General features: G+C 38.8%; 1 protein-coding gene across 2 annotated transcripts in view; it reads left to right on the top strand.

The window, feature by feature from the left end:
• Positions 1-25150, top strand: part of LOC122792187 (polyadenylate-binding protein 4-like) — a 1135653-nt gene that overhangs the window by 933644 nt on the left and 176859 nt on the right. The window contains exon 12 of one of the 2 annotated variants that reach the window (XM_044059911.1): positions 22109-22202. The exons of the other annotated variant lie outside the window; for it this stretch is intronic. Within the exon in view, the coding sequence (XP_043915846.1) occupies positions 22109-22202 (94 nt within the window). The remainder of the gene's footprint in view (positions 1-22108; positions 22203-25150) is intronic. 2 annotated transcript variants of the gene reach the window in all.

Raw genomic sequence — 25150 nt, 5'->3', positions numbered from 1 at the left:
CCAAATTACATTCTTATATCATCTGAAAAAGTTTTGACAACTTAAGTAGACAGTTTAATGGGTTAAGGACAAGGCAGAATAGTGGCAGTGACAGAGAGTCACCCTGGAATATCCCCCTTTGAATTTTTATCCCTGGAATAATCATTTGTCCTTTATCATGGCTTAATTGCAGAGTGGTCTGCCGCTGTTTCATGGTCACTGTAATATAGTCTATCAGTGTAGGGTGTATCTTGTACATTTTTAAGCACTTTTTTATCCATGAATGTGGGATACTATCAAATGCTTTTTTGTAGTCGATCCATGCTATACTTAGAATCTTCCCATTTTTACAGTTCTCCACTATGTTTTTAACAACAAGTGATCCTTTGTTTCATATGACTTTCTTTTATTGTCCTTTTGTTCTACTGCCATAATTGAGTTTTCTGCTAAATGACTATAAACTCTGTCAACATCAATTCCCGTGTATAGTTTATATGTCATCGGAAGGCAAATTATTTCTCTATAATTTTTAGGGTAGCTTGCAGGTTCACTCAATAGGAGCATTGTTTTTCCTGTTAGCCAGGTTGGTGTCTGTCTGGGGTGCACGTATAAATAGTTCTGTAAATAGTTCTTACTTGTGGCTAAATCTTCGTGTAAAGATGTTAATACTTTTAGCCAAAAGTTGGGTACTGCATCTGGACCTGGGGTTTTCCAATTAGAGGCTTTTCTTAACTTTGTTTCAATCTCTCTGGGTGTTCATGCCATTTCATATCCTGTAGCTTTAAACTTATTCTTTCTTTTACTTCATCTACCCATTTAGCATCTTTATATTCTACAGGATTTTCGTAGATACTTCTCCAAATTGTATCTATTTCTTCTTTTTGTGGCGGTCTTTCAATTCTTTTTACCTTGTTTCCCAATTCTGTATAAAGCTTGTTTCAGTCATCAATAAATTGCTTATTTTGTACTTTTCCTTTATATTTATCTACTTATCGTCTAAGTTCTTCCGCCTGTGCTGAGATTTTTAATTTATTTGCGATAGTGAATGATAGAGCCTGGTGTTCTAATACTGAGCATTGCTTTTATCACGTCTGCCTTTCTTAGTATTTTTGTTGATCTTTTCCCTCTTCTGTATTCTTCTAACAGTGACGCATCTTGTCTTAATTGCTTTATAGTTTTCTCTATTAGATATTACCATGATATTCGATTTCTCCCCTTCCTTTCCCTCACTACCCTGTGCTCTTGTGGTAGAGTTTTATCAGTTATTAATTTAGCTGCATAGTAATATATCCTGTTTACTTCTGTGATATCACAAGGATCTCTATGGCTAGTCCTAACTACTCTTTATTTGTTTTATCAGACTTCTGACTTTTTTGGGTTTTATTGACCTTCTGCAGTCTATTTCTTTCATTGATCTTAATCTATCTATGTGTATTAAATCAAGCAACTCTTCTCTTAGCTCACTTAATTTGAAACTGAGGGCACATCCCTTGTTTTCCACTTCCTGTAGGCATTCTATAGATAACATCTTGCTGTGGCACATTCTCTTCAGTTTCATCCAGGGGTTACGTCATTCCCTTTTCCCTCCCGATTTCCATAAACAAAACCGTTCCAGTCGTTCCACCCAGTCAGAAGGAACAGGCAACCTTAGAAATTCAAAATTTGCTAAGAAAAAGTCATCCAGGAAGTCCCTGCAGACCAGCAAGGATTCAGAACTTACTTAAGGTTCTTTGTAGTACCAAAGAAAACAGGGGACTGGAGAACCAACTTTGATCTCAGCATTCTAAACACATTTGTCAAAAAGAGCAAGTTCCCGGATGGTAACACTGCAGTCGATACTTCCATTTTTTGGAAAAATGACAATTGGATGTGCTCTGTAAGACCTTCAGGACATGTACTACCATATACGGATGGAAAGGCGGTCCAGAAGGCACTTGCGCATCCTTCTAGGAGCCATTCACTTCCAATTTCGAGCTCTGCCCTTTGGGTCTCACTACAGCCCCCCCAGAGTGTTCACCAAATGCATGGCAGTAGTTGCAGCACACCTGAGACTCGAAGGATTCTGGGTGTTTCCATATCTGGACGACTGGTTCATAGCCGCCCTGACCAGGCATCTTCTGCTACAGGCCAAGGACTACACACTCAAACTTTAATCCTCACTAGGAATTAACATAATCTATGAGAAATCTACTCTAGAGCCATTTCAGACTTAGGTCTTCATAGGAGCAGAAATAGACACTACAAAAATGATAAAACGTCCACAACACAGAGTGGAAGACCTTCGATACTATGTACGAATATTGATCAGAAAGAAGCGACCTTCTGCCAAACTAGTTCTTCAAGTACTGGGCAAGATGGCCACCTCACTTGTGCTCATCCCTTTAGCTCGTCGACTCATGAGAATTCTTCAGTGGTTACCTGCGACGCATTGGTCAAGTCTAGAACTTCCAATGACACACAAGATAATGATTCATGCAAGAAGGATCTTCTATGGTGGCTTCATTCTCCCCTGGTGGCTCAAGCCATATCTTTATTCCTCTCCAACCCTAAGCCACGGTGTGCATGGACATTTCCCAGATAGGGTAGGGGGGGTATTATATGGGAAAGACAGTTCAAGATGTCTGGCATCAACACAAGGCCCATTTCCAAATAAATGTTCTGGAGATGGGAACGGTGCCTTTAGCATTGCAAGCATTTCAAGATATCCTTCCTCTGGGAACGATAATGATTCAGACAACATGTCTGTGGTCTGGTACATAAGCAAGGGGGAACCAGATCTTATCCCCTTTTTCGAGAAGCACTGAGGGTTTGACAGTGGGCAACATCTTCCAACCGCTTTCTAGTAGCAACGCACATCCTGAAGAATCCAACGTAATAACAGGCAAACTGAGCAGAGCCATACTATAGCCTCACGAGTGGTCCCTCAATCAAAAAGTTGTGAAAGAGATCTTCCAAAAATGAGGCCAGCCTTGCTGCAACCTTTTTGCCTCTCCCACAAATATTAAATGCAGCAACTAATTTGTTCTGATTTCCCCCTCCGGGGGAGTCCCCAAGGGATGTACTTGTTCACAATTGGCCCTCTGGACTCCTTTATGCCTTTCCACCTATTCCTCTAATACCCACATTTTTGCAGAAAGCATGTTTGTTGAAGACAACCGTAATCCCAGTTGCCTCCTATTGGCTTCGACAAATTTGGTTCCCCTTTCTTCGCCCTCATACTCAAGATGAACCATGGATTCTGGACCCTATTCCAGACCTTCTCACTCATCTGTCAGGGATGGTTCATCCCAGTCTAAACAATCTCAAGCTGACAGCTTGGCTGCTCCAATTCCCCTGACAGCCAGGTTTCCTTCCCTTTCCTCACCTGTCAGACACATTCTGGTGTCTTCTCATAAGTCATCCACACGTAAACTATACAAAGGAAAATGGAAGAGATTTTGTCTCATGGGCTAACTCTAATCAGATTGTCCCCTTTACTGCTCCCATTCATTCTGTACTAGAATTTTTGGCTAAGCTCTTCAATGAAGGTTCTGCCGCAGCTGCTATTAGAGTTCAGTTGGCAGCAATTTCAAACGTTCATATAGGAGAAAAAGGATATGGGATCTTGTCATACAGACTTTGTAAAGCATTCTTGAAGGGAACTTCAGTGCTAAGACCCCCGTGCAAAGACCCATCCCCACCTTGGGATCTGAATTTTGTTTTGTCCAATATTATCTATCCTCCATTTGAACCTTCTACTACGTGTGATTTGAAGTTTCTTTATTGGAAGATGCTCTTCCTAGTAGCTATTACCTCAGCAAGTAGAGTTTCAGAATTGCAAGCTTTATCTGCCAAGCCACCATATCTGACTTTTCATAAAGACAGAGTTTCTTTATACACTAGTCCCTCCTTTCTGCCCAGAGTTCTGTCTGAAAGTAACCTCAGTCAATCTGTTGAGTTACCGGTCTTCTTCCCAAATATTCAGAATAAAGGAGAATACTCGTTACACCTACTGGACATTCACAAAGATTACATTTTTATATACACAGAACTGCAGAGCTCAGTCAGACCAGCTGTTTATTTCTTAAAAAACAGGAAAGGCCTACCAGTGTCTAAGGTTACCTTATCCAAATGGCTCTCTGAATGCATTTCCTATATTTACAGTTCTAGGAACAAGACTCTCCCAGCACCTGTCAAAGCTCATTTCACCACGGTGATGGCTACTTCTGTGGCTTTCGAGGCTAGGCTATCTCCGGACAATGTCTGTACTGCAGCCACATGGGTAAACCCTCATGCCATCATTCGTTATAAAATAAATTTGGCCTCCAGGAGTAAAGCATAATTTAGTTCTATGGTTCTAAGGAGTATTCTGCCATGAGCCACCCAAGAATCAGATAGCTTGGGACACAGTCCCAAAAGTGAGAATAAAGGTGAGATTGGCAGCATCACATAAAGAAGTTATGTACTTACCATAATGTTCCATGTGTGTTGTCCATCTCAGCCTTTATTTTCACAACCCACCCATCATACCCCCTATGCTCCTGGGAGACCGGGTAGTACTAATTAGGTATAACTGAACAGGACTCTGTAGCCTCAGAAAGCTCTATCCTTTTAAACTGTGAATAGCTTTGCTTATAATATTTACCATGGGCAAACAAGATCTGAGGGAGTAAAGGTAAGGTAGAATGCCCACGAGCTTTGCTGAAGGTCTCAAGCTTTTGTAAAAGGCCAAGACAGACCCAGTGGGTCTGATCCAACCTGCAAGTGAGAATAAAGGCGGAGATGGACAACACACCTGGAATGTTAATACAGGACTTATTTTTTGGGTTCCTATTGTATTATCGAAGTTCCGAAACTTCGAACACCATAAGGTCGAAACCTTATGTTTGAAGTTTCAGAACTTCGATAACATTCAAAAAATAATAAAAAGAAAAAAGAGGGGGGGCTGCGCCCTGTATTGCGATCTCAGAGTTGGTAGATTTAAAGAGCAGGGGGTATGGGGGGGGGGTGCAACAGTCATGTAATAGTTTTTTTTTGTTTTTTGTTTGTTCAAATTCTTGAAACTTCGAACATCTGAGTTCGATGTTTTCAGATTCGAAGTTTCAGGGATTCGACAACATAATAGGAACCCTTCTTTTTTCCATTGTTAGTCATCAAAAAATAGTTGCTTAATAGCAAGATTTCTATGCATGTTAGCCAAATGTTTTCTTATTTTCCCTGTAGCACTCTGAAGTTAACTATACCTATCCATGTGTGAGCAATAACCTATATATGAGTGTATGTACATGTGTGTGTGTGTGTGTGTGTGTATATATATATATATATATATATATATATATATATATATATATATTTATATATATATATAATGTGTGTGTGTATATATATATATATATATATATATATATATATATATATATATATATATACACACACACACACACGTATAATATGTACATGTGTGTATATGCTCTTACATGTATATTTGCTTGAATGTGTATATGGAAACTTAAACATTTATATACTCTTGTTCAGTTGTCCCGCGGTGGTGGTGCTGCGGTAGTGTTGTCACCTCACAGTAAGACGCTGACCGGTTCGACTCTCAGCTAGAGCGTCTTCTGCGTGGAGACATGCATGAATGGGCGTTCCTTCATTGAAGGTTGTGTGTTAGGGCTAGCAACTCAGTACGTAAAAATCAACTGCCAATCATTAGCGGACCGGAGTTCCGCTGTGGCGACCCCTAACTAGGAAAAGCCAAAAGACAACAACAACAACATACTCTTGTTCAGTTGTGAAATATCTTGCAATGCTCTACCTGGTTCTTATCTGCTCTCATTGTATATTTTGTACACTTGTATTTTCAACCAAAAGGGGGAATATCTTCTTATTGTATACTAACGGCTGTAAAGTCTACAATCTGTATGCTACTACTCTGTAATGTCTGTTTTGTAAATTTTTCTTCTCTCTGTAAACTTATGGAGTTTTTCTGCTGAAAATGGACAATTGTCCAGTTGGACTGTCCTGGCAAACAAATGTTAAATAAATAAATAAATACGTTTCTCCTCTTCTGTGAGATTTTTCCTTTTTTCTCCACCACTTTAACATTTGTCAATGTTCGAAGGCGCAGTGGTGCAGCTATAGCATTGTCACCTCACAGCAAGAGGTTCTCCACTTTGATTCTCGTCTGGAGTGCCTCTGTGCTGAGTCTGCATGTCCTCCCTGCATTCGTGTGAGTTTTCTCTGGGTACTCCAGATTCCCACGTTACAAAGACATGTATCTGGAGCATTCCTCCCCGAGCCTCCACCAAAAATTGGTTTTGTTCCAAGTCGGAGTTTCCCAGTAAACAAATGTTAAATAAATAAATAAAATAGATAACCCCTGAAAATAATTTCTATTACTTATTTCCCATATCTCTCCCTCTGTTATTTCTACCTTGTTTCTCAAGTCAATTTCATTATGTTCCACTCGCTAGCACTCCCTTCTGAAGTAATTTCCATCTTCCCTAGTAACTCTGGAATCATATCCACAACTCGTTCTTTAAATTCTTCCCTTTCTCCATTCAAAAATGTATTTGATCCTCCAAGAAAAAAAATATTTTGAAGACAGCTGGATATAGTAATTCTAATCTTACTCCTGTCTCTCAGCATCCCCTGGTGCCAAGATAAACTTATCAGTCGTCATCTTTTCCATCTGCCTCAACCTGTGGGTTATTGGATGCAATCATATCTGAGGCCTGTACTTCGGAATCTTCAGCTCCAGGGCACCATCTCCTCTGTCATGATTTTCTGCGTACCTAAATGTACTCTGATTTCATTTGCCAATCTTCAGGATCAGACACGTTCTACAAAGCACCTGTCAGCTAAGTGCAGTTGCTTTATTTTTACAGTTGTGCTGTTACTGTTTTGTCTCCTCTTCCTCCATTGTAGTTTTGATACCTAAATCAGAGTTTTAGAAATAGTTTACTTGTTTCTGGGTGTAGTCTTGTTCTGTTTGTGAGCTCTGCTTTCATTCACAACTTTCTGGAGATATTTATTCTTTGATCACCTTAAGTGATCATCTTCCTTTCTTTTCTGGTTTTTATTGGCTATATTGTTTTAAAAATTGTACTGGTGTGGTAGTTTTGTGGTTCTTGCTGTCGTAGTAGTCTGTATTGCCTCTTGGTTTTTGCCTCATCAGTCTTGTGTTTCTGACTACTGTATTATAAGTAAGACTTTAGGCTTCCAAAAGGTTTTTGGGTACAGGCACACTTTGGCCCCTCAAAATACCCATGACTGCTGTGTGCACTGCTTAGATGCAGTCAGTTGGATTCCTAGGTCTCTGCTGTCTTTGGAGCCAGGTCCTTTAATGACTGTATGGCAAAGCTAGTGATGAGGGATATGCTTCCTGTTACTTTTACTGTACCTTCCTATGTATTTGCTTCTCATTCCACTTCACAAAAGTCTGTGGAGAGGAAGAAAGAAAAAGACAAAGAAGGTGGGGTGAGTGGAAGGAAAATAAGGGAATCTGGATAAAAGAAAAGATATCAGGAAAATTACCAGCTGTGTCCCCTTATTGAGGATGAGTCAGAACCAAAGACCCCAATGCCTTTGGTTTCCTCTACTCCTGTCTTGGATTCAGGGTTAGTAAATCCTGCATACTGATCTCCATCTCTGTCAGCTCCAGTGTCAGAGCCAATTAGACTGTCATAATTGAACTTACCAGTTCCCTTCTAGTTGGCAGCTGCAGAGTCTGATCAACTCTATTGTCCTTTTTTAGCCATTACACCAGATCTAGAGTTTTCTCCTGAGCCTTCTCCTCATTGGGTCCAAGTTTTTCCCTTCTGAACCTGAGAGATCAAGCAGCCCTTGCATTAACTCAGTAAGCTGTATTGTTTGGCTTCCTTGAGGTCTGCCAGGTCTACCAGGAACATCAAAGAAACCAATTTGGATAAGTTCAAACGAAACTTTCTGAAGGTGCAGATGGGCCCCCTTGGGATCATTTTTTCATCCTCTTTCCCAAGCGTATGGGAAGGTGCTCCATTAGGCCCATTACTAGTCACTCCTTCAGTCCATCCTTTGGCACCTGTGACTATGGATCAAATGCCGACCCATGTTATCCCTTTGTCTATGCTGACACTTCCAGCCTCTGACCAATCCCAGTCCTTCTGTCTTTCCAAGGTCTTTGTTTCACACATGCTCATCTTGTGACAGCTTTTACTGAAAGGTTTTGAGTAGCCCCAGACCCAGGTTTCTCCTGTTGCCCCCTTAGCTTCTCTCATTGAGGAAGTTCCAGAGAGAGTCAGTGTAAAAGGAAGTATTTGGATTCCCCTGAAGAATCCCTGACTGAAGATTCTGAATGCATTAAAGTGGAAGGGTCCCCTCAATTTCCTCATGATAAGGCCTCCTTCAGCAATTTCCTGGAAATAATGAGACATTGAGGGTGGACTAACAAAATCTCCTTCCCTTTGAGGTTAGTTTTTCTTGAGGCCCGTCCACATCTTTGGTGGTACCCCCAGACGCTGTCATTGACCTTGTGTTCTGAAGGGAATGTTGAGAAGCTGAACTGGTGGTGCTAATACCCTGCAAGCCTGATGAGGTTCTGGTCCTTTGGAGCAAGGATCACATGGTTCATAGGTAGGTGCTAGGCTATCGGCCCAAGGGCCTACGTAAGCCTAGCCAACAAGGTTCCCTGGCTTACGCCACCCAAGAAAGTTCTGTTTGTCATCACTGCAGCCACAAAGAAAAAATCTGTGAAGGAACTGCATAGGTTCATCCCTCAAACAGAGAGTTACAGGCTCTGAATCAATTTGGAAAGCACACACATGCTTCAGCCACATTTGCCCTCTGTGTATGAAACTATATGGCACATTTGACAAGGTTTCAGAGAGACTTGATCACTGAAGTTTTTAAGCCAGTAGCATCGCATCCTTTGCTCAAGTGTTGCAAGACCTTGGTGACTCAGCTGTCCACAATGTTGTTTATATCTAACATTTCTTTGAAACTCATCTCTAATACTGCAGATGGTACAGCAAGTGTGGCAGGCACCATTGTCAGAGTTCGCTGTCATGCCTTGATGTGCCTGTGTAATTTTAAAGAGTGCTACAGGGCATCCATTCTTAAACCCCTTCTATAAATTGCAGCAATTTTCCCTGGATGCTGCAGACGTAGATGCCCCCGAAGGCAGAAGCAGAAACTTTAATGGACGTCACCCTAAGAGCAAGAAGAGATCTGCAGAATTTAAGATTCTGAGGACCTTTCTCTGGCAAGCTTTTCAAGCACTCCTGAAAATTTGCCCAACTGCTGTGCCCTTGAGGCAGTTAGGGGGGACAGATGCTTGGGAGTTCAGTACCTGCCCGCATACAAGAACGCAGATACTGGAATCCTGTACAAATCAGTAAAAAGCTACTGCAAGTCTTATTTTTATTAATAGACTGAGCAGTGCAGGTCTAATATAATCTTCGGTACTTGCATATTATCACAACCAGATTTCCAAAGTGGCAGAAATCGTTATGTCTTGCCAGAAATATTAATGTCAACCATAAAAGGGGTGTGTACAGTGTAATTTCTCCAGAGATGGGGCCTAGGTTAAACAGCGAACGTGTTGTGTCTGTAATGTTAGGGAATGTGCATCTTACTTCTACATTGTTCCATCCATGTGTAGGACAGTTACTTTACTGTATGTACTAATGCACATTTTGGTATGCCTTCTTTCAAAGAGGTGTTTTAAACCAAATGACCGAACACAGGTACATTGTCATCCACAATACTTTTGTGTATTTGTTCAATACCACTTCTGTCAGGGACACCATTGTCATTTGCTGGGAGTACAAGGAAATGCTGGCTTTGTTGTTCGTGATCTAGTGAATGATGGACAACAAGCTCTATGTAATGGTTTCAATTTGACTGTCCGTTACAGTCAAACTGAAGTATTCAGTAGGAGTAAAGTTATAATCATTGGAGTTTTTGCCAATGTCCAGGTCCTCTACATGTCCAAGAGGAAAGCGGCCACCAGAGCATACCAGCTCGGTGATAGTGTGATCACATCAGTTGGGAAAACTGGGATTGTCTTTGATGTCCTGAATTTGAACTTCACTTGCAAATACCTGCAAAGGATTTGCAACATCAAGATTTGCAACAACCGCACAGTTTGCCGTAGTTTCTATGTAGGGAAGACAGACAGGTCTCTGAAGGAAAGAATACGTGAACACATTTATGCTTTCCATAAAAAGAACAAAGTGAATGCCTTGGCCAGACACGCTATTAATAATGATATGGAACATGTCTTTAAATTTTTATTTATAGGGAGAATGAGAGTATGGGGGGGGGATCTGCCGAACATCAGTGAAGAGCTTGAAGCTAAGTGGATAGTAAGACTAAGGGCTGATAGAGGTCATGGATTAAATGAATATATACCCCTGCATCCTAAGTTAAAGTCTAGGCAGCTTTTTAGGTAAAATGTGTAGTGGTATTGTTTGTATGATAAATCACTGACTTCTTGTTACTTATTTCTTGATATAGGCTTGTATGTGCTTTGGAGAATACAAGTGGAGAATGTAAATATGTGCAGATCTGTGCTTGTGATTCTAAACTGAAATGTTCTGGAAGTTTGAATTATAATTTAGATATTTTACAAATAGGCTTTCAGAAGTGTATACATAACAGTTCAGACTTCTAGTCCAGGTAATGGTATGTACCTTGTAGAATGTTGCTTTAAATAGAAAGTGCTTGTTCACACTAGAACAATGTATTGGTTGCTTTTAATCATGTGTTCCCAGAGGGTGTGCATTTAAACTAAAAGCTGATTTAAAATGTATTAGACATCTGTAGAAGTGGGGTTACCCACGAAAGCACTTGTGTCGAATAAAGATTTTTATACTGGATTCTACAGCCGTCTCCAAGTCCTGGTGTTTTGCTTTTTATTCTGCATCTGTTTTGTGCAAGACAAGTGAGTTCTAAAGCTTTGGTAGCAGTTTTGTGTGTTTTACTCTATAAAAAAGTTGACAAAACCTGAGAACACCTCCCTCTCCCCTTCCCCTCTACCAGTTCACCCAGTTTTGTCTTCAGCCTGTCCTTACTGCATACGTCAAATCTCTTCTTACCAAACTGAAAACTTGCTTATCCTCTGCTGACACTTACCTCCTCTATTCCTTAAACTTGTAGCTAACTCTGTTGCACATCCACTCTCCATATTAGTAAAGAGGTCAGTTCAAGAGAACACAGTCCCTGACATCTGGAAAAAAATCCAATGTCATACCTCTCCACAAAGGTGGCAGTTCAGCTGAAACCACCAACTAGAGACCTATCACCATACTTATCCCCCTTATCCAAAATTCTAGAAAAGTGTATTCATAACCAGCTTCTTAAACACATCATACAAGACAACCTGTTAACTCCCACCTAGTACTGTTTCCTTCCTCACCACAGCACCTCTACAGCTGTCATTTCATTGACACAGAATATTGCCAAAGCATGAGACAGTAACAAACTAGTCTCATGCCTATTCCTTGAGCTATCTAAAGCCTTCGACACAGTTTTCCATACCAAACTGCTCTCAAAACTTTCTGTCTTAACCTCTCCTCCTCCTACTGTACTATGATTCTTCAGTTACCTCTCCAACAGATTGCAATCCATCAAATGGCTTTCTTCCTCCTCCCCCTTCGTCACAATCCAAACAGGTGTCCCCCAAGGGTCAATCCTTGGACCTCTCCTTTTTAATACCTTTATAAATAACTTACACACTTCCTGTCCAAACTCGTCACTAATACAATACGCAGATGACTCCACTATTATCTCGTGGTCTGATAACCTTCCCCACCTCCTTGCTCTTATTCAAGATTCCGTTTTTTCAGTCGAAAAATGGCTGACCAATAATCAACTACTTGTGAAAAAAGGAGAGGAAAAATGCCCAAACTGGCAAACCATGTACAGATAGCACTAGTAAGGCACTATGGAAGGACGACTACCTCTCCGAACTACAGTAAAACAATTTATTTTTTCCAAAATAAAGATTCAGATGAACAGAACCAAACAATACAAGTCACAAGCACATAAAACCCTTAACGTGTCACCGTGTTTTCGTTCTACACAAGACTTTGTCAGATGTACACTACCCTTCCTAATTTGCTGATGTATAAAACATCCATTTATGAACCACCAATGAAAACCAATAACCAATAATTTAAACTATTTGTTATTTAAGCCTGCTGCGAGCATAGCACTACAATTATTAAAATATCCAGCTATAAACAACCATTAACTAATCTTTCTATCATTTCTTACCCAACTAAAATCTGTGATTTGTTAAACAATAATACAAATAAACATAAATAAAAACAAAACTAAGTAGGTGTGTGTTTATGTATGCCTTCCATATTAATTCATTGTATTGTGTCAGGGCTCTAAATAGTTGCCGTCAGTTGAAATTGCATCATAATTTTGCAGACCTTAGTTTTAGTACATGGGCCAGGGAGACCATTTCATTTAGTCCCGGGTATTTATTGGCTTCTAAAATAATTTTCCAGTACAACTCCCTATATTCAATATGCGTCTCCCATGGCCCCCCTCTTATGTCTGTTGTTACTGTTTATAATATAAAAAGTAAAAATTCAGCTTTTTTATAGGACATGGTATGCTTCTAAAGAGCATTATTAGATTTTTTATTTCTGTCTTATATATGTTCATATATTCTTTTTTGAAATTTTCTCTGTTTTTCCTACATAAAACACATTACATTGATTATTTATTTTTATTTATTTATTTTACATTTGTTGACCGGGCTAGTCCAACTGGATTTATGTCCATTTTCAGTGGAGGCCCGGGGAGAAAAGCTCCAGAGGTACAAAAAAAAATCTTACAAATACAAATAATATATAGTACAAGTGTGTTATGCAATGGGAAGAATGATATGTGAACACATATATTATAGATCTTAAAGAACTAAATAAGCTAACTTAGACAAAAGGCCTGTGGAGAAAAGCTCCAGGGCTAAAACAATTTTACAATTACAAATATTGCATAGAACTAATGTGTTATATAGTCACTTATATTATAGTTCATGACTAACTAGAAAAGGCTAAATTAGAAAGAGTTTAAGTTAGAGGTTAACTCTTAGCAATACAAAAGGTAGGTCAGAAATGTTAAAATGAATAATGTAATATTTACAAAGATAAGGGAAAAATTGTTAGTTGGAGAGTTGAGGTAGAGTCAAGGGTCAAAGTGGTTAAGGAAGGTTTATGATAGAGTAAGGTGCAAACAGGTTAGTCTGGGTTGGTACAAGAGCAAAGCCAGAATTTATTAAAGTGTCTTAATAGTTGTTTCTTAAAGAGTGGAAGAGTGGACAAAGAAGAGATATCAGATGGAAGATTGTTCCATATTTTACCTACTGAGTTAGAGAAAAGGTAGTTGCCTGCAGAATTATTAGTTTTGGTAATATTAACAAGTAGTTTTTCAGAGGAACGTAGTTGTTTCAGGTTTATGTAGGGAGTCAAGAGGGTATAAAGAGCTGGTGTTTTAGAAGGTTGGTATAGGATTTTGTGTGCTATTAAAAGTTGTTGAAAAATGAGCTTGGGTTGTTTTAGGTTTAGACAGTGGTGGGTTCTGAATTGGGATGAGGTGGCAAATCTGGCAATATTATGATAAGATGTAGTAAGTTTCTTAAGGTTACTTTTAGATAGATTAGTGTAAATGGGGGAGGCATACAGAAGGGTAGAGATAAGGTGTGTTTGGGCTAAGGTTGTCCTAGCTTCAGGTGTGAGGAAGGGCTTTATTCTGTACAGGGATCCTATTTTCTTATTAACTGCTTTTATAGTACTGTTGATTTGTGTATCATAGTTAAGATTGTTATCGATAATAACACCGAGAAGTTTAGTTGTGGAATCAGGAGAGATAATTGTGTTGTCAGTTGCTGTAATACAGAAGTTTAATAAAGTTGATCTACGTGTAGGTGAAAAGAGTAATAATTTAGTTTTCTTAGGGTTAAGGAGTAGGCAGCGATTGGAGAACCACTGTTCAACAGTTGAGAAGGCTGTTTGAGTTTGAGTCTGGAGTTCAGTTTGAGAAGAAGCAGTGCAAATAATGGTGGAATCATCTGCATCTCATACAAATTACATAATGCAATATAAACCACCCCACTTGTGTTACAATTAACATAACTATTCCCCTTGACATACTTTTCTCACGCACAAATACATACACTCTCCCAATTTAACACACAAGGGCATTGAAGACAAGATCCACATTTATAGGTACCTATTTTTCTCTGTTCATTAGAAATAACTGTACTCCTATGGTTCTTAGTAATATTCTTAATATTAAAACTTTTTTAAATATACATTTTAGGGGGTTTTCAAAAATGATATCCAAGTCTAAAATATCAGCCCATGCAAACCTAGCCCATTCTTTTTCTAAAATATTTTTAATAATTTCTACATCGCCATCATAGTTGGTTACAAATGCTCCTTCATAGGAAACTTTTTCCATATTTGAACTGTGTTTTTGTGTCCAGTTACTATAATTTCCTTAACAGAGGTGCAAATCTGTCATTCCTACCTTTTGTAACTTCCTCTTTGACCTCTTCAATTAATTTCTCGTGATAACCCCTTTCTCTGAATATATCTTTCAAAACTTCAAATTCAGTCATAAAATCCCTATCGTCGGATGTCATTCTACTTCCTCATACAAATTGACCTTTCACTAACCTCCTCTTTTGATAATTTGGGTGCCCACTTGTGTAATAAAGATAAGAGAAAACATTGGTTTTCTAGAAACAGTAGATTTAAATTTACCTTTACATTTTTGAATTGTAAGATCCAATTAATTAATTTGGTCATACTTTGTCATAGGTAAATTTCAAAAAATTAGTAGTGCTTGAAATATAATTGAAAAATTCAAAAAAATTTTCCTCAGTTTCTGTCCACATCATTAATCAACTACTTCTCAAACCTAAAAAAACAACAAAACTTCTACTCTTCCTCCCCAAATCGCTACAGTAACACAAAAATACCTTCACAGTGTCTTCTGTTAATAATACACTTACCTCTGTTGAACCACATGCTAAACTTTTGGGTGTAATCCTAGATGACCATCTAAAGTTTGGCATACATATTCAGCAAGCCATCAAAAAGACCCACCAAAAACTTGGTGTCTTATACAGACATAAAAAATAGTTCACTGGTAACGCCAAACGTTCTCTAGCACAGACTTTCCTTCTTCCAACCTTACTTTATGCAGCCCCTTTTCTCACCAATATTCAATCCAATCTATTAGCTAAACTTGAAACCACCTACAACAAAATAGCCAGATTCGCTGCCAGCTTTCCCTATCGCTCTCACCATTGCATAGCTTTAAAAAGAAACTACAGTGGCTTGAGCTGCATAACTAACTCCTCCTTCCCCAACTCCACCTCACATACACTATCTTAAATCAATTTTCCCGCTGTCCTGCCCTCATGGACCTCATCACTCCCTACTCTCCTAAGCATAACCTGCACAGCACAGACTATATCTCTTAGACATCTACAAACCCAATAAAATATTGGCACAGTTTTATACAGCCACTCTGTTGCCAATGCCTGGAACAAACTTCCCTTTTCTCCAAGATCAAAAGGCAACTTCCTTAACTTCAGAAAACTTCTAAAGGACTTATTTACCAATTCCTGGACCTGTCTTTGTTCCAGTCCCACCTAAACTACTATGTCTCCTCTACCCCTTCCCCTCTCGGGTCTCACACTTTACCACAACTACTCATTGAAGGTCTTTGATATTCTACCAACCTTGAATTTCTTCTTGATTGTAATTGTTATATGGAATCTAACTTTTTATATTATATGTTATGTACTTAAATATTAGACTTGTATTCTAGCATGTTCATTTGTAAGTTATATTCTGTTTCTACTGTGTATACACACTTGTATGTTAATTTTGTATGATGTTTTGTTTTTGTATATGTTTATCTTTGGAGCTTTTCTCCTTGGGTATCTGCTGAAAAAGGGCTCTGCTGCCCAGTCGGACTAATCCAGTTAACAAATGTCAGAGTAATTTCCAGAAGGTACACCATTCCTTTTCAGTGTACCTCATGTTGGGTACAAAAATCTGTTCCATATGTACCACTCCATCAGTGAATGGAAGCAGTAGCAGAGATTTGAAATCTTCTCATGAAATGAGTCATCCAATAGGTCCCACGAGAAAAGAGGAATTCCTATGGTGCCAAAGAAAACCATGGACTTGTATCCCATTTTGGACTTAAGTGAATTAAACTTTTTTCATAAAATATCCACATTTCTGATGGTAGTGGTGCAGTCAATTGTACCTTTGCTGAGGAACGGGTATTGGATGTGCTTAGGGGACATAAAAGATGCCCATTATCACATGAAGACAGCAACAAATTCCAGGAAGTTCCTGCACTTCAGGCTTGGGCCATTCGCCACCAATTTCAAGCACTACTCTCTTGTCTTACCACAGCACTCTGGGTGTTTAGTTTCACCAAGTGCATATCAGTGGTAGCAGCTTGGCTCAGGCTGCACAGATTCTGGGTCTTCCTGCACCTAGATGGCTGGCTGCCTACAGTGACTTCAAGGGCATCATTAATTTAATCTAGGGACTAGCTAGCATTTTCTGTTGCCAGCACATAAACCAGGGAAATCCAACATTCTAGCAAACAGTCTTAGCAGGAGCATTTTGATGGCTCACAAACAGTTCTTTAGTCCATCAGTGGCTGCACAGATTTTCAGCTGCTGAGACCAACAATGGTGTAATTCCTTTATGGCACCTTTAAACAATTTCTTTCCTGATTTCTCCCAAGAGACAGTCACCAAAGGATGCTGTTCTGCATGCTTGGCCCACTGGTGGTCTGTATGCTTAACCTCCAATCCATTTAATGATCAAGTTCCTACTGAAGGCAGACCATTGCAGTGCAACAGTAGTCATCACAGTAATTTCATGGCCCTGAAAAGTCTGTTTTCCCTTCCTGTAGCCTTACCTGTTACACACCATCTTTGAGTTCTGGAACTTATTGTGGATTTAATATCCTATTCTTTGGACCAGCCTCACCTAAATTTGAACTCCCTCACATTGATTGCTTCTTTCCTAAATTGCAGCGACTGCCAGTGTGTGTTTTGCACATCCATTCCCATGAACAAATACATATTCATAACCTTACTTTCCCTACTTCACTCACTTCTGTACCTTTATCAGTTTATCTCCCCTGGCTTTTTCTCTAAATAATACCATAAGCCTGCTTTTCTCTCACTTCATATTATAATTTCTGTTTGTATTATACTAACATACCTTAAATGTTTCTATAAACTGGCTAAAATTTATCTTAACTATTCATTGTCATGTAACTTGTATCTGTTCTTAACTAGTGTTTTCATATTATGTCTTGTTTGATATAATTGTTTAAACTGTATTTGTTTATATTATTTTAAAAGCTATAAAGTTATTGTTCTTAAAATGTTTTGTAATACTTTGGAGCTTTTCTCTCCAGGCCTTCACTGAAAATGGGCTCCTTCCCAGTTGGACTTTCCAGATAATCAACAAATTAAATAAATTCCTCTACTCAGAAGCCCTCTACCAGAAAAGTTTATGGTAGTAAATGAAGAAGGTTTTCTGTTTGGCCCATTTCTCAGAGGTTAGATACCGTCCTCTCCTTTAGACAAAATATTAGATTTTATAGCTGGGCTTTTTCAGTCTGGGTCTAGTTGTGTTTCACTAGCAAGGTCCAACTGGTGGCCATTTCAGATCTGTTTATCGTTCAAGACCATTTGCCAGTTGTTTCTCTAAGATTGTCCAAGGCAGTTTTGAAGAGTACTTTTTTGCTTAACCCTCTGGTAGGCAGCCCCATTCCTCCATGTGATTTACCCCCTCCACCCACCAAGCCTTGACCAGGGCCCCTTTTGAACCAGCTGCTACTGTAGACTCAGTTTCTTTCACGGGAGATGTTCTTTTTAGTTGCAATAACTTCAGCCAGAAGAGTTTCAGAACTTCAAGCTTTGTCCTGAATTCTGTCACACCTTATTTTTCACAAGGACAGGATTTCTTTGCTGCCAAATCCTCCTTTCTAACCTAAGATGGACTTAGACTCAATCAATTAAATTGCGAGTTTTCTTTCCAAATTTCAATAACAAGAATGATTATACGGTTCACCACTTAGACTTCTGTTGTCAGTTGAGATTCTGCTTGGACAGAACCAAGCATATCAGGAAATCAGACCAACTTTGCCAGTCCTTCTCTAGAGCTAAGCTTGCAAAATCTGTTTCCAAAATAACTTTGTCCAAATGTTTGTATATCCTTTGTTTATACCATGAAAGGTTTACCTGTACTTGTTAAGCCAAAACCCAGCAATACTAGGGCTATATCTAATTCAAAAGCAATTTTAGCTGCACTTCTTTAGACAGTGTTTGTGCAGTTCTAACACACCTTTGTCTCCCATTAGAAGTGAGACATTCAGTCCAGATCTTGGACAACTTTTGGTTCTGCCATTTTGCAGAATATTCTCGCCTGATGCCACCCAGTTGTCTGGCTGGGGACTTTGTCCCACAGGTTGAGGCGTTCAGAAAAGACAACATAAATTAAGAAAGTTATGTATTTACCATAGAGGAAGATGCACACAGGTGGATTATATCTTATATAGGAGGGCCAGTCTGAAGGAGATTGGAGACTGTAAAGTGGTGACCGGAGAAAGTGTAGTTAGGCAGCATAGGATGGTGGTTTTTAGCATGACGGTGATCAAGAGGAGGAGTGTGAGGGCAGCACCAAGGATCAAATGGTGGAAATTGAAAAAGGGTAATTGTGAGGTGCAGTTCAGGGATAAGTTAAGGCAGGCACTGGGTGGCAGTGAAGAGTTACCAAATAGCTGGGTAACTACAGCAGAGCTAGTAAGGGAGATGGCTAGAAAGGTGCTTGATATCACATCTGGACAGAGGGAGGACGACAAGGAGACATGGTGGTGGAATGAGGAAGTACAGGACAGTATACAGAGAAAGAGGTTGGCAAAGAAGTGGGATTGTCAGAGAGATGAAGAAAGTAGACAGGAGTATAAGGAGATGAGGTGCATGGCAAAGAGAGAGGTGGCGAAGGCTAAGGATAAGGTATATGAAGAGTTGTATGAAAGGTTGGGCACTAAGGAGGGAGAAAAGGACCTGTACCGATTGGCTAGACAGAGGGACCGAGCTAGGAAAGATGTGCAGCAGGTAAAGGTGATAAAGGATAATGAGGGAAACATACTCACAAGTGAGGAGAGTATGTTGAGGAGATGGAAAGAGTACTTTGAGGGGTTGATGAATGAAGAGAATGAGAGGGAGAGAAGGTTGGATGATGTAGGGATAGTAAATCATGAAGTACAATGGATTAGCAAGAAGGAAGTAAGGATAGCTATGAAGAGAATGAAGAATGGAAAGGCTGTTGGCCCAGATGACATACCTGTGGAAGCATGGAGGTGTTTAGGTGAAATGGCAGTGGAGTTTTTAACCAGATTGTTTAATGAAATCTTGGAAAGTGAGAGGATGCCTGAGGAATGGAGAAAGTGTTTTGGTACCGATTTTTAAGAATAAGGGTGATGTGCAGAGCTGTAGTAACTACAGAGGGATTAAATTGATCAGTCACAGCATGAAGTTATGGGAAAGAGTAGTGGAAGCAAGGTTAAGAAGGGACGTGATGATTAGTGATCAGCAGTATGGTGTCATGCCGGGAAAAAGCACTACAGATACGATCTTTGCTCTGAGAGTGTTGATGGAGAAGTACAGAGAATGTCAGAAGGAGTTGCATTGTGTTTTTGTAGACTTAGAGAAAGCATATGACAGGGTGCCTAGAGAGGAGTTGTGGTATAGTATGAGGAAGTCAGGAGTGTCAGAAAAGTATGTAAGAGTGGTACTGGATATGTACGAGGATAGTGTGACAGCGGTGAGACGGATGCATTTAAGGTGGAGGTGGGGTTACATCAAGGATCAGCTCTGAGCCCTTTCTTATTTGCAATGGTGATGGACAGGTTGACAGACGAGATCAGACAGGAGTCCCCATGGACTATGATGTTTGCAGATGACATTGTGATCTGTAGTGAGAGTAGGAAACAGGTGGAGGAGACCCTGGAGAGATGGAGATGTGCTCTAGAGAGAAGAGGAATGAAGGTCAGCAGGACTAAGACAGAAAATATATGTATGTGAATGAGAGGGTGGATAGAGGAATGGTGAGGATGCAAGGAGTAGAGGTGGCAAAGGTGGATGAGTTTAAATACTTGGGGTCAGTAGTTCAGAGTAACGGTGAGTGTGGAAGAGAGGTGAAGGAGAGAGTACAGGCAGGATGGAGTGGGTGGAGAAAGAGTATCAGGAGTGATTTGTGACAGACGAGTACCTGTAAGAATGAAAGGGAAGGTCTACAAGAGGGTAGTGAGACCAGCTATGTTATATGGGTTGGAGACAGTGGCATTGACAAAAAGGCAGGAGTTTGAGCTGGATGTGGAAGAATTAAAGATGTTGAGATTTGCACTGGCTGTGATGAGGGTGGACAGGATTAGGAATAAGTATATTAGAGGGTCAGCCCAGGTTGGAAGGTTTGGAGACAAAGCCAGAGAGGCACGATTACATTGGTTTGGACATGTGCTGAGGAGGGATGCTGAGTATATTGGGAAAAAGATGCTAAGGATGAAGCTACCAGGTAACAGGAAAAGAGGAAGGCCTAAGATGAGGTTTATGGATGTGGTGAGAGAGGACATGCAGGTGGTTGGTGTGACAGAGCAAGATGCAGTGGACAGGAAGAAATGGAAACAGGTGATCTACTGTGGCAACCCCTAACGGGAACAGCCTAAAGAAGATGATGATGATGTATTTGCCATAATGCTAAATTTGTGTTTGCTTCTGTCTATCTCATCCTTTCCTTCCTTCCTCTGTCACCCTTCCAAATTGGTGATTTGTGACCTTTGGTAGACCTTGCAGGTTAATCTGACTCTGTTGTGGAGACCCTTTACTCTATAGTTTGGTTTCTGTTGGGGGGGGGGGGGCTCTGTTAGTGCAGGTCAGATATGAGGAAATTTAAGTATACAGAGCATCATGGGCGGGGGTGGAGCTTTCATAGCTGATGATTCTGAAGTGCCGACCTTGGATCTGATTGAATTCAGTCACCCACAGGTTGAGATGGTCAGAAGAAAACAAGGGTCTGGAATTATAAGTGCATAACTTTTTATTTCTGTTCTGTCGTAAAGTGAATAATCATTTTCCACAAACATTCTGATGTCCCCATTTTTTTAATACTTTGTTCTTCTACCACAGTTTTTTTCAGGAGCAGCTCTTTATGCCATTGTGATTGTATTTTTACTAATATAGATCTTGACTGCTTTCTCATGGCCAGATTTGGAGCATACACACCATGTGCCCTTTCAGTTAACAAATCCTGCTGTGAAATGACATTCAGTTGCTTATTTGTATTTTCATAGCATGAATGCAATCTTATTCTTTCCAGTTTCTGTGGCATAGCAGAAAATCTCAGGGTTTTCTCTGTGTGCTCTGACTTGTGACTGTATCTTTTGAAACTGCTGTTCTTAAGAAACCTCACGTTCAGTTTTTTCATCATTTAAACCTCTGATTCCTGCAGTTTTTATGTACTCCTCTGACTAGCTACTTAAAGCGTATTTTATTGTTTCCTGCCTTTTGTTACTTGACTTTATACAGACTCCCAGTATCACTTATTTTAAATATCTCTGATTGTATTTGATTGACTTTTCCTCTAAATTACTAGAAGCCACCTGCTGTTCTAAAGCTGAAACTTGAACTGCATTTTGTTGAACAGCTGCTGGTTTTTTTCCCAACCAGAGCTGTTTTTCTCCTTCAAAACTATTCTTAGGCAGCTTTTAAATTTTTCTGCACTTTCACTTAGTATCACTCAAACAGATGTTTAAGGCCTTAATTGAAGATGTGTTTTGTAAGTGCTGTTATAGATTTCCAGACAGCACATAACTTCAGTTGAAAAGGCTCTGAAAGTGCAATCTTCTTTCCCTGGTATTACATCACAAGAGCCACATAGAGCAATCTGGAAGCTTTCACTTTCATTTACTCAGAGGGAAATGTAAATAAACAGGTTTCTTGTTTACTTATAATTAATGCATGGTTGAAATGCATGAGTTTTAAAATATATACTCTTCTGATGAATTTGTTACAAATTCATTTTAATGTCTCTGCTGTTAACAGCCCCAACAAGCAGCAGTTCACGTACAAGGACAAGAACCCTTGACTGCTTCCATGTTGGCTGCTGCCCCTCCCCAGGAACAGAAGCAGATGCTTGGTAAGTAACTAAAAAGGTGTAATAGTATCTTTTCCCTCATTTTCATCCCTGCATTGACTTTTAAGTTAATGGAAAAGTAGGTGTGCTGTTCAGATTGTAAAAGGTAGCTTATGATTAGTGATTTACACAAAACATGTTTTTGCTATAGTGCCTTGTATGTATATATTAAACATTTTAAAGGAGGTGGTATTGTAAAAAATGTCAGTTTTAGAATCTGCATTGTCGTTAAGTTTAGCTGTTTTTGTTGCTTTCCTATCAGTATGTTTGAATTAACATTAAAGCATATTAAATAAAGCATAACGGGTATACAGCATTCTAGAAGGGGGTCAAAGCATGCAAAGGCTGTTTGTGTCACTTTTATCAGGAATTATTTCAGAATTAAAAAAAAAACTGTTGTGCCTTATTGTTGGTGTATACTTGCTCATGTTTAGTATTTCTTAGGTTAGTTTAAATTCACTATTATTCTGTAATGTCTTAATTCCTGTGGGTTAGTAACCACCCCGATCCATCTTGCATAGCATTTGCTTAATTGTAACTTCTTTGCTTTAGTCCATTTTATTTACACTTTGTTGACCAGATTAATCCCACTACATTAATGACCTCTTTTCAGAAGACACATGAGGTGTTCGTCATACTGACTGGGGGAGATTTGTCTACGGCACTGAAGAACTTTCCCTACTTGTCATTGTTGTGAATGGGACCCATTTTCAGGGGCACTTCCTCTTTCCATTTCAGGCACAGAGGTGGACCGGAGAAGCAGGGAGGCAAATGGTAAGAGAAGGAGATGACAGAGTCGTGAGAGAAATGGAGAAGAAAACAAATATTGAGACTGAAGAATGTGTGCAGGATTCTGAGGAGATGTTCCGAAGAAATCTGTTTGATGGAAATGGGTCCTCAAATGATGTGCAATTACAACCCTCCAGTCAGGAAGGTTGCAGGATGATTTAATTAAAGAAATGACTGTGCAGAGTGAGCCAGAAAATAACGGAGATGTTTTCCTGTGGGGACATTATGGAGAAAATACAAAAGGAGGATGCAGAGACGGTCCAGAAAAAAATAGTGGTGAGATGGAAAAGAAAATGTATGCAAAGAAAGTAAAAGAAGGCAAAAGTGGAGTAGCAAAAAATAAGGCAGAAGAAAATGAAAAATGGAAGTACGTGGTAAGGATTCAAAGTAAAAAGACAAAAGAAATGGACAGGTATGATGTGTGGGACAATTTAATAGCTTCTTTGTGTATAAAAGCGCATGTAAGAGCATTTATTTTTATTAACAGAGACATTGTGAGTATTCGAGATTGTTTTTCCAATGGAAAATTTTCTTGGAGAATATGAAAAAAAAAAGAAGAATGTAACTCGAGGAATCTTTGTGATAAAAGCATTTAACAGGGAAACAAAAGAGAAAAGTCATGTACAGTTTCAAACAAAAGTAGAAAGAGATTTTGAAAGGACATTTGAAAACTTTAAACATTGCAAAAGTTTGACAAAAGAGATTTATGGACTGGTGGCTGGGATTATAATGTGTTAAAAATATACATAAACCAAGCATAATAAATGTGTCACAAGACACTGGGGACAGCCCAAAACATTTTTTTGTGTGGAAAAAGATATTTGATAAGTGACAAAAGAAAATGTTATGTTTGTGGGGAAATGGGACATGATGCAAACAAATTTGAATTGAAATATTATAAGTGTAACAAAGTTGGACATTTATGGATGGATTGTAAAAATGAGTGGAAAAAAAGAAAATGAACAAAGAAGAAATTTTAGTAGTAGAAAAATTAGATGAGAAAAAAAAATAGAGGACATATTTAAGGTTATGATGTGATGAGGAATGTGCACAAGAAAAAAGAGAAACAAAATGGATGAAAAAGATTTACATACAGCTAATGACTGGAGGATGGCATAATGGTTAACGTGTTTGACTCACCGACACAAGGTTACATGAATTTAAGGAAAAGTGAAAATGAAAAAGTGAGTGCTTTCTGTACATGTGAATTGTATTAAGAATACAGTAAGAAGAATGAAGATTTTGGAGTGGTGTAATACATGTGATGTAAATGTAATTAAATTAGAAGATACAAGATTTTTAAGAAAGGAAAGATTGGGAAATGAGAGATGTTCTGAAATAGCTATGTTCTCTAGAAATACAGTAAAAATATTAGATGTAACTAGAAAAAATGTGAAGATTAACATTGTAGATTTCAAATGGAAAGAACAAATATATGGAAATATCTGCATATACAAATTGTAAAGAAAGGGAAAGGTTATTCCATCAGGTGTTGGGCTATGTAGTGATAAATATGAATATTATAATAAAAAGAGACTGATTTAAGACACAAGCATAAAAAAGGAAACTATAAGAATGTTAGAAGTTATAAAATGTGGTAAGTTAAAACTTTGAGACAAAAATTCACGGACTTACAAAAGGGTTATGTATAGAACTGAAACAGATTATAGTATCAGAAGGTTTAGTTGCAGGAGAAGGGAGTGAAGTTGAAATAGGATTGTCCGATCATCTTGCAATATGGCAAGAAATAAAGGAAAACAAGGCATACATAAAAAAATAGGCAAAGAAAGAAAAAGGATAAGTGAGAAAACAGTGAATGAAGAAGTAAAGAGATTAGTTAATACTGTTATGGAAAGATCATATTACTTTGAGAACATTTTTTATTATTTAAGGAAAAATATAAAGTTTTTTTTTTTTTTTTTTTTTTTTTTTACAGTGGCAATATGTGAGGAAAGTAGAGAAAGCAAAATATAAAAGAGCATATAACAGTACATTGGAGTATTTTTTAAAGATTTTGAATGGTTAAATTAAGGTTTTATATGTAAGGAATTGTGTAGTCGAATACTTAAATTCATATGAAAGAAGGACGATAGAAGACAAGCTGGAGACTAATAGTATTGAATAGTAATGCTTGCAAGATCTTTATGAAAATTATACAAAAA

This window comes from Protopterus annectens, chromosome 1.part2 (assembly GCF_019279795.1).
Source record: "Protopterus annectens isolate FY-2018-M chromosome 1.part2, PAN1.0, whole genome shotgun sequence".
Lineage (NCBI taxonomy): Eukaryota > Metazoa > Chordata > Ceratodontiformes > Protopteridae > Protopterus > Protopterus annectens.
Note: the sequence above shows the minus strand (reverse complement) of the source record. Positions and strands in the feature narration are given on the sequence as shown.